The sequence below is a fragment of the Cetorhinus maximus genome, chromosome 8 (assembly GCF_964194155.1).
Source record: "Cetorhinus maximus chromosome 8, sCetMax3.hap1.1, whole genome shotgun sequence".
Classification (NCBI taxonomy): Eukaryota; Metazoa; Chordata; class Chondrichthyes; order Lamniformes; family Cetorhinidae; genus Cetorhinus; species Cetorhinus maximus.
The window spans coordinates 123,170,940-123,185,155 of record NC_135886.1 but is presented as its reverse complement, the minus strand read 5'-3'; the positions used below and the strand labels follow the sequence as shown (position 1 = coordinate 123,185,155).

General features: G+C 40.4%; 1 protein-coding gene across 9 annotated transcripts in view; it reads right to left on the bottom strand.

Annotated features, from left to right (window-relative positions):
• The window catches only part of atrx (ATRX chromatin remodeler), a 172,425-nt gene that overhangs the window by 102,732 nt on the left and 55,477 nt on the right, over positions 1-14,216 (bottom strand). For 6 of the 9 annotated variants that reach the window (XM_078547550.1, XM_078547540.1, XM_078547543.1 and 3 more), the window contains 3 exons: positions 9,616-9,752; positions 984-1,175; positions 665-779 (listed from right to left, as the gene is read on the bottom strand). In XM_078547550.1, the coding sequence (XP_078403676.1) occupies positions 665-779; positions 984-1,175; positions 9,616-9,752 (444 nt within the window). The remainder of the gene's footprint in view (positions 1-664; positions 780-983; positions 1,176-9,615; positions 9,753-14,216) is intronic. The other 3 variants (XM_078547542.1, XM_078547548.1, XM_078547546.1) reach the window with 1 other exon arrangement.

Below are 14,216 nucleotides of genomic sequence, written 5' to 3'. Positions count from 1 at the left end.
GAACTCAAGTAGCAGAGAGGTTACTGATTCAAAAAAAAATGTGCCAGCATCAAAACATAACCACATGAGGCACAATAATCCACTTTACATAAAAGCCAGAGTAAAGTAAGCCGACTGATTGCTTTGTGGATTATGGAGAAGACTTTTATCACGTTGCCATCTTACACTTACATTTCAGTACTAGAACAAGAACACTACACACTTCCAGAAGTAAAAGGCACTATTAGCCCTCTAGTATCTTCCTTCATTGGTGAACTTGGACAATAAATGTTTGTGAAGAGCATCACAGCCGGCCTTATCCTATCCTCCTGTCCTGCCCACTTTCCCACAGGGGTTCCAGGATAGTACCAAGTGGAAATTCTCCCTCTCCTCACTCAGGAACAGTGATACCATTCTGCTGGTTTGGCCGAAATCAGCACATTCAACAAAGACTATGAGTCAAAGCTGGGATCATCTGGCTTATTTGGTCAGTATCATATCAAAAGATGCAATTACTCCAAAGGCATCCACAGGAAGAACAAATTTAAATAAAGTTTTAAAACAGCAGGCTAATACTGTCCTTGGTTCTGTACAACTCACTAAAACATCAGCAGGAAATATTTGCAGATGTTACACAAAATAAAAAAGGGTGAATTTTGGCAGTTTTAAAGAACAGATTCTATACCTTGTTCTCGGGCGCTTCCGTTTATCATCGGAATCACTTTCCTCTTCCTCACTTGATTCAGATTCCTGAAAATCAGAGTCACTCTCCTGCTCAGTAGTATTTTCATTGCTACTTACTAAAAAGAAAATTAAAATGGTTTTAAAAGTTTGTCAATATTTACTGAGGAAACACAAAGGCAATACTGCAATAATTGATAAGACCTGATGTCTATATCAATTAAATCAGTTTAAAGCCTGCTGGTTTTCCAGGGCCTCTGCTAAAGCAGCATCACAACTTGGCCTACATTTTTAGTCTGAACAAAAAGTAACATCCCATGTACCTTTTCTTCTACTCTTTCGTGTGCCTTCTTTTGTTCCATCTTTGACTTTGGATCCCTTCTTTTCATCCCCAGATTCACCATCGCTCATTGTGAGCTTGTGTCTCAAAAGTCGATGCCTATAGCGTGGTTTCTTCGTCATTTCAAAGTCAGAATCAGAATCAGAATCCACCTCAGCTTCCTCTTCCGCATCTACTTAAATAATTAAGGTCCACTTTATTAAAGCCTTTATGAGAAAACAGCATTGTAGGTCTAAAAATGTTAGTTTCAGTTCTAGTCTCATATATAATCTTTAAGTTAATTATTTTATTTATCTTCAGTTCTGTTAAACTCCATTTCCGACATACTTTGATTGTAGACCAGGGAGCCAAAAAAAGTTTTTGCTTCCTGTGTTTTCATTTTAGTCTATTGGACAATTTATATTTCAGGAAGTTAGTCAATTCTTCATGGTGGATAGACAATGGCTAATATTTAAGGAACAAATGTATGCATTGCAACAGCCATACATTCCTTTCTGGCGCAAAAACACAACAGGAAAAGCAGCCCAACCATGGCTAACAAAGGAAATTAAGGATAGTATTAGATCCAAAGAGGAGTCATATAAAGATGCTAGAAAAAGTAGCAAGCCTGAGGATTGGGGGCAGTTTAGAATTCAGCAAAGGAGGACCAAGAGATTGATTAAATATGGGAAAATAGAGCATGAGAGTAAACTTGCAAGGAACATAAAAGTGGACTGTAAAAGCTTCTGTAAGTATGTAAAAAGAAAAAGATTAGTGAAGACAAATGTAGGTCGCTTGCAGGCCAAAACAGGAGAATTTATAATCAAGAACAAGGAAATGGCAGAGCAATTAAACAACTAATTTAGCACTGTCTGCATAGAGGAAGACACTAATAACTTCCCAGAAATACTAGGTCTAGTGAGAAGGAGGAATTGAAGGAAATTAATATTACAAAAACAATAGTGCTGGAGAAATTAATGGGGCTAAAAGCCGATAAATCCCCATGGCCCGATAATCTACATCCCAGGGTACTAAAGGTTGCCATGGAAATAGTTGGTTGTCATCTTCCAAAATTCTGTAGATTCTGGAACAGTCTGGCAGATTGGAGGGTGGCAAATGTAACCCCAATAATTCAAAGAGGAGGGAGGGAGAAAACAGGGAATTACAGACCAGTTAGTCTAACATCAATAGAAGGGAAAATGCTAGAGTCTATTATAAAGGATGTGATAACAGGACACTTAGAAAATATCAACGGGATTAGACAAAGTCAATATGGATTTATGAAAAGGAACTGATGTTTTACAAACCTACTGGAGTTTTTTTTTGAGGACATAGCTAGCAAAATAGATAAGGGAAAAACAGTGGATGTGGTGTATTTGAATTTTCAGAAAGCTTTCAATAATTTTGCTCACTAACCTTTTATGTGGGATTTTAAAGCACATGGGATTGGGGGTAATATAGTGGTATGGATTGAGAATTGGTTAGCAGGCAGGAAACAGTAGGAATAAATGGGTCTTTTGTGGAGTGGCACGCAGTGACTAGCAGGGCACTGCAGGGATCAGGGCTTGGGACCCAGCTATTCACAATATATATCAATGATTTGGATGAGGGAGCCAAATGTAATATTCCAAAGTTTGCTGATGGTGGGAATGTGAGCGATGAGGAGGGCGTTAAGAGGCTTCAAGGCGATTTAGACAAGTTGAGTGAGTGAGCAAAATACACGGCAGATGCAGTATAATGTGGATAAGTGTGAAGTTATCCATTTCGGTAGGAAAAACAGAATGGCAAAGTGTTATTTAAATGGTGATAGATTGGGAAATGTTGGTGTACAAAGGGACCTGGGTGACCTTGTACACCAATCACTGAAAGCAAGCAGGCAGATGCAGCAAGCAGTTAAGGCATCAAATGCTATGTTGGCCTTCACTGTGAGAGGACTCGAATACAGGAGAAAGGATGTCTTACTGCAGCTGCACAGGGCTTTGGTAAGGTCACACCTGGAGAATTGTGTGCAGTTTTGGTCTCCTTACCCAAGAAAGGACATACTTGGCATAGAGGGGGTGCAGCATGGTTCACCAGACAAATTCCTGGATTAGCAGGATTATAATCTGTGGAGAGATTGGGTTGACTAGGCCTGTATTCACTGGAATTTATAAGAATGAGAGGAGACCTCATTGAAACAAAATTGACAGGGCTGGACAGACTGGATGCAGTGATGATGTTTCCTCTGGCTGGAGGTTCTAGAACAAGGGGTCATAGTGTCAGGATACAAGGTAGGTCATTTAGGACCGAGATGAGGACAAACTTCTTCAATCAGAAGGTGGTGGACCTATAGAATTCTCAGAAGGCTGTGGAGGTCAAGTCACTGAATATATTTAAAGGAGGAAATGGATAGATTTCTGGACTCTAAAGGGGTATGGGGAGAGCATGGGAGTATAGCGCTGAGATAAGGATCAGCCATGATCATACTGAATGGCAGAGCAGGCTCGAAGGGCTGAATGACCTACTCCAGCTCCTATTTTCTATGTTTCACTACGCAACTAAAGAAATGTGGAGATAAACATTTCACCAGAATGGAAATCAAAATAGGGAAAATAAAACAAATGAAGAAAAGAAAGAAAAAGGGTGAGAGTTCCATTAAAAGCCAACCATGTTGTTGAGGTTGAGTCTCAGGTTAGGCTGGGTAAGGATGGCAGGTTTCCTTCCCTGAAGGATACTTAGTGAAATGTGTGCAGCATAAGCACCAGCGGGCACCTGTTTCTGTGACATACATAAGTGAATTAGTCGCGTTTATAGGGTAATTGAACTGACAGTTTTAACCAAGGTTCCAATTCTCCCCCTGCAAAAAAAGTCAATGCCTTATGATACCCTAGTCCTAGAAACCCTAGTCCTAGAAATCCCAGTTTTAATCTGATTTTAGTCTTCATATTTATTTTAGATTTGTAAATTAGTTGAGAACACAATTTTAGTCAAATACCATTTCCTTTACCTATTAATCCAATAACAAAATACATTTGGAAGGTGAACAATTCTTTCAAAATACTCTATTTTTGAATGTATTTTAGTTAACCTGCATTGGTTCAGTGGTATCAGTCTGACCTCTGATTCAATAGTTGTGGGTTCCAAATCCCACTCCAGAGATAGGCACATGGTCTAGACTGATTAATGGGGAGACAGTGGCAGAGTGTAATGTCACTGGACTAGTCAGCCAGAGGTATAGGCTAATGGGACACTGGTTCAAATCCCACCTCAGAGGTTGGTGGAAATTCAATTCAATTAATTTTAAAAATCTGGAATTAAAAGCTAACCCCAGTAATGGTCACGACTTGTCATAAAAATCCACCTGGTTCACAAATGTCCTTTAGGATAGGCCAGAAGTGACATCACAAAGGTATACAGTCAAGAGAGAACTGCCCTACGAGTCCTCAACATTGACTCCGGATCCCATGAAGTCTCAAACATGGCATCAAACATGGGCAAGGAAATTGACTGATTACCACCTACCGCACCCACCCAATCCTCTGCTACCCGCTCACTCCTCAACTGATGAATCAGTACTCTTCCATGTTGAGCACCACTTGGAGGAAGGACCAAGAGTGACAAGGGTGCAGAGTGCACTCTGGGTGGGGGACTTCAATGTCCATCACAAAGAGTTGTTCAGTGTTATCACTAGTGACCAAACAGGCCAAGCCCTGAAGGACATAACTGCTAGACTAGGCCTGCAGCAGGTGGTATGGGGACCAGCGATGGGAAAAAACCTACTCAACCTCATCCTCACCAACCTATCTGTTGCAGATACATCTGTCCATGACAAGTTTGTTAAGAGTGACCACCGCACAGTCGTTGTGGAGACGAAGTCCCATCTTCACATTGAGGATACCCCCCATTGTGTTGTGTGGCACTACTTAAATGGGAGAGATTCAGAACACATCTAGCAACTCAAAACTGGGCATCCATGAGCCATCAACAGCAGCAGAATTGTATTCAAATAAAATCTGTAACCTCATGGTCTGGCATTTTCCTCACTCTACCATTACCGTCTATTACCATCAACAGCAGGGGATCAACCCTGGTTCAACGAAAAGGGCAGAAGAGCATGCCAGTAGCATGTCCCCTCGCTGGCTCCTTCACCACCTGCTGCAGGCCTAGTCTAGCAGTTATTTCCTTCAGGACTTGGCCCATTTGGTCACTAGTGGTGCTATCTTTCCTTCACTTCGTCGGCATTCAATAGGGACCATTCCCTCCGGGACACCCTGGTCCACTCCTTCATCGCCCCCAACACCTCATCTCACTCCCACGGCAACTTCCCATGTAATCGCAGAAGGTACAACACCTGCCCCTTTACCACCTCCCTCCTCACTGTCCAAGGGCCCAAACACACTTTTCTCAGGTGAAGCAGGGCTTCACTTGCACCTCCTTCAATTTGGTCTACTGCATGCGCTGCTCCCAATGCGGTCTCCTCTACACTGGAGAGACCAAACGCAGACTGGGTGACTGCTTTGTGGAACACCTTCGTTCTGTCCACAAGCATGACCCAGACCTTCCTGTCGCTTGCCATTTCAACACACCATCCTGCTCTTATGCCCACATGTCCGTCCTTGGCCTGCTGCAACGTTCCAGTGAAGCCCAACGCAAACTGGAGGAACAGCACCTCATCTTCCGATTAGGCATTTACAGCCTTCCAGACTTAACATTGAGTTCAACAACTTCAGACCATGAACTCTCCTCCATCCTCACCCCCTTTACATCCACTTTTTTCAATATCCATTCTTGTTTCTTAATTTTTTCATTTTTATTTTTTATCCACTTACTTTTATTTTTATTTCTGTTTTTATTTAAATTCATTTTTATTCATTCTATCCTATTTTCAATCTTTTTTCCCACCACTGTCCCCTCCCCCACCCCCACAAGGGCCATCTGTCACCTGTTCATGTTGTTCTTTCCAGAGTATTACCTTTGTCCTGCTACCACCACATTGTTTTCTTACCTTAATGCTACTATCAGCACCTCCTTTAGCCAGTACCACTACCATTAACACCCCTTTGTCCTTTTGCTCATGACATCTTTGTCAATCTCTCCTTCGTCCCCATCTGATGAAGCTGGCCTTCTATCCAGCTTCACCTCCTCCACCTCCCTTAAACAGTATAAATTTCATCACATTTTCACTTCTCTTTAGCTCTGAAGAGTCATACAGACTCAAAATGTTAACTGATTTTCGCTCCACAGATGCTGTTAGGCCTAAGTTTTTCTAGCATTTTGTTTTTATGCCAGGAGCAGTACCAGGCACACCATAAAAGGGATCAACCTGGTGAGGCTAAAGCACAGGACTATTTGCATGCCAAAATGCAGAAGCAGCACAATGATAGGCAGAGCTAAGCCATTCCTCAACCAACCGATCAGATCAAAGCTCTGCAGTCCTGCCACTCCAATCATGAATGATGGTGGATAATTAAACAACTGGAGCATCCTGCACAAATATCCCCATCCTCAATGATGGGGGAGTCCAGCACATCAAGGCTGAAACATTTGCAACCATTTTCAGCCAGAAGTACCGATTGCATAATCCACCTTGGCCTTCTCCTGAGGCCCCCATTATCAGAGATGCCATTCTTCAGCCAATTAGATTCACACCACGTGATAAGAAAAAAAATCCGAAGGCACTGGATATTGCAACGGCTATGGGTCGGGACAACATTCCAGCAGTAGCACTGAAGGCTTGTGCTGCAGAACTAGCTGCGCCCCAGCCAAGCTGTTCCAGTAACAGCTACAACACTGGAATCTATCTGACAATGTGGAAAATCAGGTATGTCCTGTATACAAAAAGTAGGACAAATCCAACTTTGCCAATTACCACCCCATCAGTCTATGTTCGATTAAAGTGATAGAAGGTGTTGTCAACCGTGCTATCAAGCGGCATACATAGCAATAACCTGCTCACTGATGCTGTGTGGATTCCACCAGGGCCACTCGGCTACTGACCTCAATACAGCCTTGACTCAAACATGGACAAAAGAGCTGAACTCAAGAGGTGAGGCGATGTCGTTAAGGGGAGTCAAAAGGCAGCATTTGACTGAGTATGAGATCAAGGAGCCCTTACAAAACTGAAGTCAATGGGAATCAGAGGGAAAATTCTCCACTGGGTGGAATCAAACCATTTTCCCCCCTCATTCATTTTACAGGATATGGGCATCACTGGCTAGGCCAGCATTTATTGCCATCCCCAATTGCCCTTGAGCTGGTAGTGGTGGTGAGCTGCCCTCCTTAACCACTGCAGTCCCTGTGGTGTAGGTACACCCACAGTGCTGTTAAGGGGGGAGCTCCAGGATTTTGACCCTGCGGCAGTGAAGGACTGGCAATATATTTCCATGTCAGGATGGCAAGTGGCTTGGAGGAGAAATTCCAGGTGGTAGTGCCCCCTTGTGTCTGCTGCCCCTGTCCTTCTAGGTGGTAGTGGTCATGGGTTTGGAAGGTGCTGCCTAAGGAGCCTTGGTGAGTTTCTGCATCTTGTAGATGGTACACACTGCTGCTATTGTTCATCAGTAGTGGAGGGACTGAACGTTTGTGAAAGGAGTGTCAATCAAACTGGCTTTGTCCTGGATGGTGTCAAGCTTCTTAGCACAAAGGAGACTGTGGTTATTGGAGGTCAATCATCTCAGTTCCAGGACATCACTGCAAGAGTTTCTCAGGGTATTGTCCTAGGCCCAACCATCTTCAGCTGCTTCAATGCTCTTCCCTTCATAATGTCAGAAGTAGGGATGTTCGCTGATGATTGCAGAGTGTTCAGTATCATACACAATTCCTCAGATACTGAAGCAGTCCGTGTCAACATACAGCAAGACTTGGACAACATTCAAGCCACATATGTGCCAGGCGATGATCATCTCCAACAAGAGAGAATATCCCCATGACACTCAATGGCATTACCATCGCTGAATCACTCACCGTCATCCTGGGCGTTACCAGTGACCAGAAATTGAAATGGACCCGCTATATAAATACTGTGGCCACAAAAGCAGGTTAGAGGCTGGGAATTCTGCAGCTAGTAACTCACTTCCTGACTTCCCAAAGCTTGTCCACCATCTACAAAGCTCAATGCAGGAGTGCAATGGAATACTCTCCACTTGCCTGGATAAATGCAGCTCCAACACAAGCAGCTCAACATCATGCAAGGCAAAACAGCCCATGATTGGCACCCAACCACAGACATTCACCCTCTTCACCACCAATGCCAAGTGGCAGCAGTGTACACCATATGCAGCAACTCACCAAGGCTTCTTCATAAGCATCTTCCAAACCTACGACCTCTACCACCTAGAAGGACAAGGGCAGATGATGCATGGGAACACCAGCACCTGCAAGTTCCCCTCCAGGCCACACACCATTCTGACCAGGAACTATATCGCCATTCTGTCACTGTTGCTGGGTCAAAATCCTGGAGCTTCCTTCCTAACAGCACTGTGGGTGTACCTGCAGCAGTTCACGAATGCAGCTCACCAACACCTGCTCACAGGATGGGAAACAAATTCTGGCCTAGCCAGCGATGCCCACATCCTGCGAAAGAATAAAAGTGTAGTACTGAGGGACTGCTGCACTCATCAGTGCTATCTTTCAGATAAGACAAACTGAGGACCTGGCTGCTCTTAGATAGATGTAAAAGATCTCGAGGCACTATTTAAAGAAAAGGAGAATTTACCTGTATACCGAGCCACAGCCATTCATTAATCAACATCATAAACAGATTAGCTCAACATTTATCTCACTTTTTATGGAACCTTCCTGCATGCAAACTGGATGCCCAGCTTTGCAAACATTATAACCATGTTTACAATTCAAAGGCCATTAAGCATTTGCTGTAAGGTCTTATATAAATTTAAGGTTGCTCTTTAATATATGATAAACAGCTAGCTATTGCTCTCACTGCCTTCAGGCCTCGCAGCATTAGATGAAATTATTTTGCTTTCTTACCTAAATATGCAGTTAATTATCCACCTATTACAAACCACAAATCCTTGAAAACGTTATGGTCCCCTCTAGATGATTTAACCCATTATTGTGTTTAGATGGCAAATCACTAGTTTGCTTTGCAAATTCTGCACTCTAAAATAATTGCAACAAAAAGTAAACCCACTTCAGAAACCGATTTAAAGACAGACTACTGGAAAATCAGTCACCCTATTCCACATTCCATATTTGTTCACCATCTGTCACTATAGAAAGGGTTGCATAGAGTTTTCTGGCACATACGTATGCATGTATTTATACAAGATAATTAAAGCGGCAAAGCAGTCCAGCAGTTTAACACAGATGCATAATTAAGAAAATTTATTTGCTGAATGTGCTAATAGGTTTTATTCCCACCTACAGAGGGGGCAATGAGAAGGGATTTTCAAAAACTTGCAGTGGAAGGGAAGGACAAAGGTTAAAATTGCAATATACTATTTAATTAGAAATAAAGATTTTAAAGAAATTTCTAAAATTTAACAATTCCTTTTAATTAAAAGAGTTAAAAGCCTTTGGTATATTTAATATTAGAGGCAAAAGCTTTGCTCTGAAAATGGGACAAATGTGTTGCCTCCTGCACTGAACATATTTTATCAAGATTCCTACAGTTTGTGACTTCATATTTCGCTTTTCCTCACCATTTTCTTCTTCTTCCTCGACTTCATTTTTTTGGTCCGATTTCTTCCTTTCTTCTTCAGATTCCTCCTCTGAAGATTTATCATCATTAGATGATAAATTTGCATTTATTTCTGCTAGCAGCATCTTCTTGGCAATTCTGGCAAAAAAAGGAAAACAGTTGAGAAAAATTAAATTTGATATTTGAATACTTGACATTTAAAAGTGATCAGTACCAAGCGGTTCCTTGTAGGCAGTCACTGTTTTCTATACAAAGACAACTTGCTCAAATTAAGTTCAATTTTACATATTTTGCAGAAAGTTAGTCTCATCCAAAAATCATTTGGGAAAAAGAGTCAGTAATAATTTGTGCGAGAGAATATAGATTCCCTTGATATTTATAGTATACCAAAGTCCCTTCAATATAAATGTCTTGATATTCATTGACTTAGTACTCATCAGTAATAATTCATGGGTATTATCTTTCTTGCATTACTCATATGCATAGTACAAGACTCTAGATCAAATGGATGAAACATTCCACAAGGCCCCATGTAGGTTTCCTGTCCTATAAAAATTTCTGTAATTACACTTAGCAATCATTTTATTTGCTGCCATGGAACTAATATCTTGAGAAATATTCAGAGAAGAGCAAAATCTACATTCACGAGAGCCTTGAATAAGTTATTTTGGATAAACTTTAATTTGAGCGTGACGAATAAAACTTTATTCTAAGTTTGTTCCAAATATTTTGGCTGCTAATACTGGTCAAGTACTATAAATGTAAAACTATTCTACTTCAAAACAGTGCAACCCCATTACAGTGCCTGTTCATATATGTATTACTTTACTAGTGGCTACAAGAGAATACAATATGCTATCAGCAATCTATTTATTCCTTTGCTCATTCTTCTGCAAAAAATTTAAAATGAACAGATTTAATTGAGCACACCAACCACAGAAATGAAAGGCTGGTTGGTGGTGGGAGGGAAGCACCCATGATCAGGAGAAAGAAGAAAGGCAAGAACTGATAATCTTCCATTTGTATAGCAATTTCAGATCCTCAGGACATCAGAAAACACTCCACAACCAATTATTTTTGTATGTAGTCAAATGTAGGAGAACACAACAGCCAAGGTGTGTATAGCAAAATCGCACAAACGCAAATCATTTTTGAATTATTTTTGGTGATGTGGGTTGAGAGGGGAAACAATCTGCTCATTAAAGATTATGGGATCTTTTATGTACAGCTGGAATAGGCAAGGCATTAATAAAAATTATACCCGAATAATGGTATGGACAATGCAGCCTTCATGTTCAAGTCCTGGAAGGGGTGGGTGGGTGGGTGGGGGGGTGCTGAATCCACAATCTTGATTCAAAGGCAAGAATACTTCGAATTGAGCTTATTTGGCTAACTATAGGGTGGCAGAAAAAGGGCAGAAGCAGCTCTCTGCAGCAAATTTTATTAACTGGACTTCACACCATCTTTCTAGGTGTTATGGAGATACTTGCCCTTCCCATCACAAGCTCAACATGTCTCATAACCCCCTTCTAGTGATGAGCTTATGCTAACTTTTCACTACTTCTGCTGCAATAAATATATAAATGCTCATGAATTCTCACACATTCTAGTAATTATCTTCAGCTAATTTCAGGGTTACAGTAGCATAGTGGTTATTTTATTAGTTACCCTGAAGCTCAGACTAATAATCCAGAGGCATAAGTTTAAATCCTATCATGGCAGCTGAGAATTTAAATTCAATTCATTAAATAAATCAGGGATAAAAAGCTATTATCACTAATGAAGATCATTAAACTACCAGAATGTCATTAAAAACCCATCTGGTTCACTAATGTCCTTTAGGGAAGGAAATTTTACACCCTTACCTGGCCTGGTCATATATGACTCCAGATTCAAAGCAATGCAGTTTACTCTTGAGCCCTCTAAAACAGCCTAGCAACCAAGCCCCTCAGCTGTACGCAAGAAGTTGGCTCACTACCAGCTACAAGGGCAAATACAGGTGGGTAATAAATGCTGGCTTTCCGTCAGTGTTCTCATCCCGCTAATGAACTGAAAAAGTCCTGTGGTTGCCCCTTATTCACCACTTCCATGGTCACTGTAAACAATGGTGAGATATCCAAGTGTGTGCTTTTACCTCTATTATTTATTCTGTTAAGAGAATTTACCCTTGAATTATCTATTTGTTCAACATCTGGATTGCAGCCTTTACTAACTAGGAATACTTGTACCTCAACCAGACAATTGTCTTAGCATATTAACTAATATATTATTACAGGGGGGGGGGGGGGGGGGGGGGGGGAACAATCCTAATGTGTTATTTGCGCAATACTGTGAATTAATTCAAATTGACCCTGCCATGGTCATTAGAGACAGAGCGGAGGCTAATTTTCCATCCAGACACTGGATAGTCTTGAGAATTCGAGTAAACACAGGATTTCACATGACCGCTATTTTGTTTACTGAAATACAAGTGATTATGGATTATGCATTACCAGTTCCATTTTTAGTTTTATATCCTAATTCCAGTATCTCAAATAGTGTCATTTTGCCATTAAGTAGACTGAAGCTTTTCTTTAAGAGAAAGTAAATCAGTTTGAAAATTTTGCTACCACTTAGATGTTCTTAAAATTAACCAACTAACAGTAATGCAAAAAAACTGCAATGCTGGCAAATAAAAAAAATGCTGAAAACACCCAGATCAGGCAAAAGCTATGGAGAGAATAGACAGTTAACATTTCAGGTGTGGGTCTGTCACAACATCCAACCAAGAATCAACACCTGAAATCATTAACTTATCTGGCCTCTATAGTGATCTGCTGAGCACTTTCAACATTTTCTATTTTTGTTACTACCAAAAGATGTGACTAAATGTGACATACAGGAGATCATTAGACACTTTAGCAGAATTAGATATAGAAATTAAGGATTTCATATCTAAACAGTTAAAGATGTGTGAAAATTCACTGCATTAAAATACAGAACTCAATTCTGACCATTGTGCCAATAGTTAAACCAAAAAACAATTGCATGCAATATTTTAAATTAAGAGATAGGTCTGATTGTTTGATACAAGTTTTCACCTGAAGATAAATAGTTGTGTTTCCTTTGTCTTACGCTTTCTATATACTTACAGTGTATTAAAAGTGTGATGTGCAGGGTCTTCTGGTCTTTTGGAGCATACAGAATCCTGAGCTGGCCACCAGACTGAAGACTGAACTCTCACTTCATCAAGTCAACTAATCAGTTGCTTAGAACCCAATCCAAGGCATACACTGGGCAACAAACGTTAGCTGTCACTGTTCAGTCAGTTGAGCCAATCGTCTTCCACCATTTGGTTGCAAGTTCATTTAGTGCTTCAGGTGTGTGTTCAAGACCTGCAATTCTGCACAAATTCTTTTTTTTTTTTTCCGCAGCTTGCCTTAAAGGTTTCCTTTCATCAAGTTCATTACACAAAAGTCGAATGTGCAAGATGATGGAATTGTTGCTCCCTCCCCCTTTCGACTACATTACTTCAAAAATATATACAACTTTAACTTATTGATGAAGTAGAGAACGTTTCTTTCTACAAATCCTCAGAGGGCATTGGAGCAACTGAGTTTAGTGCCAAAGTCCTGCATTCTCATTTACAACATAGGCTGAAACTGAAACCATTTTACGCAGGTACAACCTCAGGTTTGTAGAATAAATTGTTCAGGTCAGACTCAAATGTTCAACCACCCATCCATCCTCAAAATAATAATTTGAGAAACCAAAAAAAAGGATGCAATTTAAGCCTTAGATATACAGTACAACATACAAAAATATTTAAGGATCACAAAAGCAAAATAAATTCACTGGCATTACTTGACAATCATTTTATAAATACAATTCAAATTTATAACTGCCTCTTGTTGAAAACTTGCATTCCATAAAATATGTGCAAAGACAATTTAAGACTAACTTTTAATTTCACGCAGTATTGGTATAAAATTAAAGAACTTCAAGGTATTCTATATCTTAGTGTGCTGTAGCTCCCTGTGGTTACAATGGAACCACCATTTCACAAGAATTTTTTTTTCATCTTAAACTTATACAAAATACACAAGATTTGATATATTTGGTCTAACAAATACAAGCATTCAATTCAATTTACAAGTTAGCACATCCAATCTTCAAGCAACACCATGTAAGACAACAGGTCAGGAACACTCGAGCACAATAAAGCAGTCTGCACAAGGCAAGGCAAAAGGTTATGAACAAAACCATTTCTCCCCATAAATGAAAATGGGGAGCCAAATCATGAGCTGACGGTAAACTCTGGCAACAGGCGTAACAAAGTCATTTCTCTACTATGTAATAAGTCAGAGCACCAGATCCTTAAGCACATAACACTAAAGGTAATATGAGGAACAGAAATCATCAGTTTTTTTGCATTTTAAACTAGTTTGCTTCAAGTAGCCAATTAAAAGAATGTTCATCTCATTAAATAAAACATAAGTGGCACATTTTCAACAATGCATCTGATCTCAAAATAGAACTTGGAAATGACATTTTGATTGACTCTTAAAATATGAAATAGTGACTGGGTTTTCTATGTATGAATACTGGTGTCCTTTTTCCAAA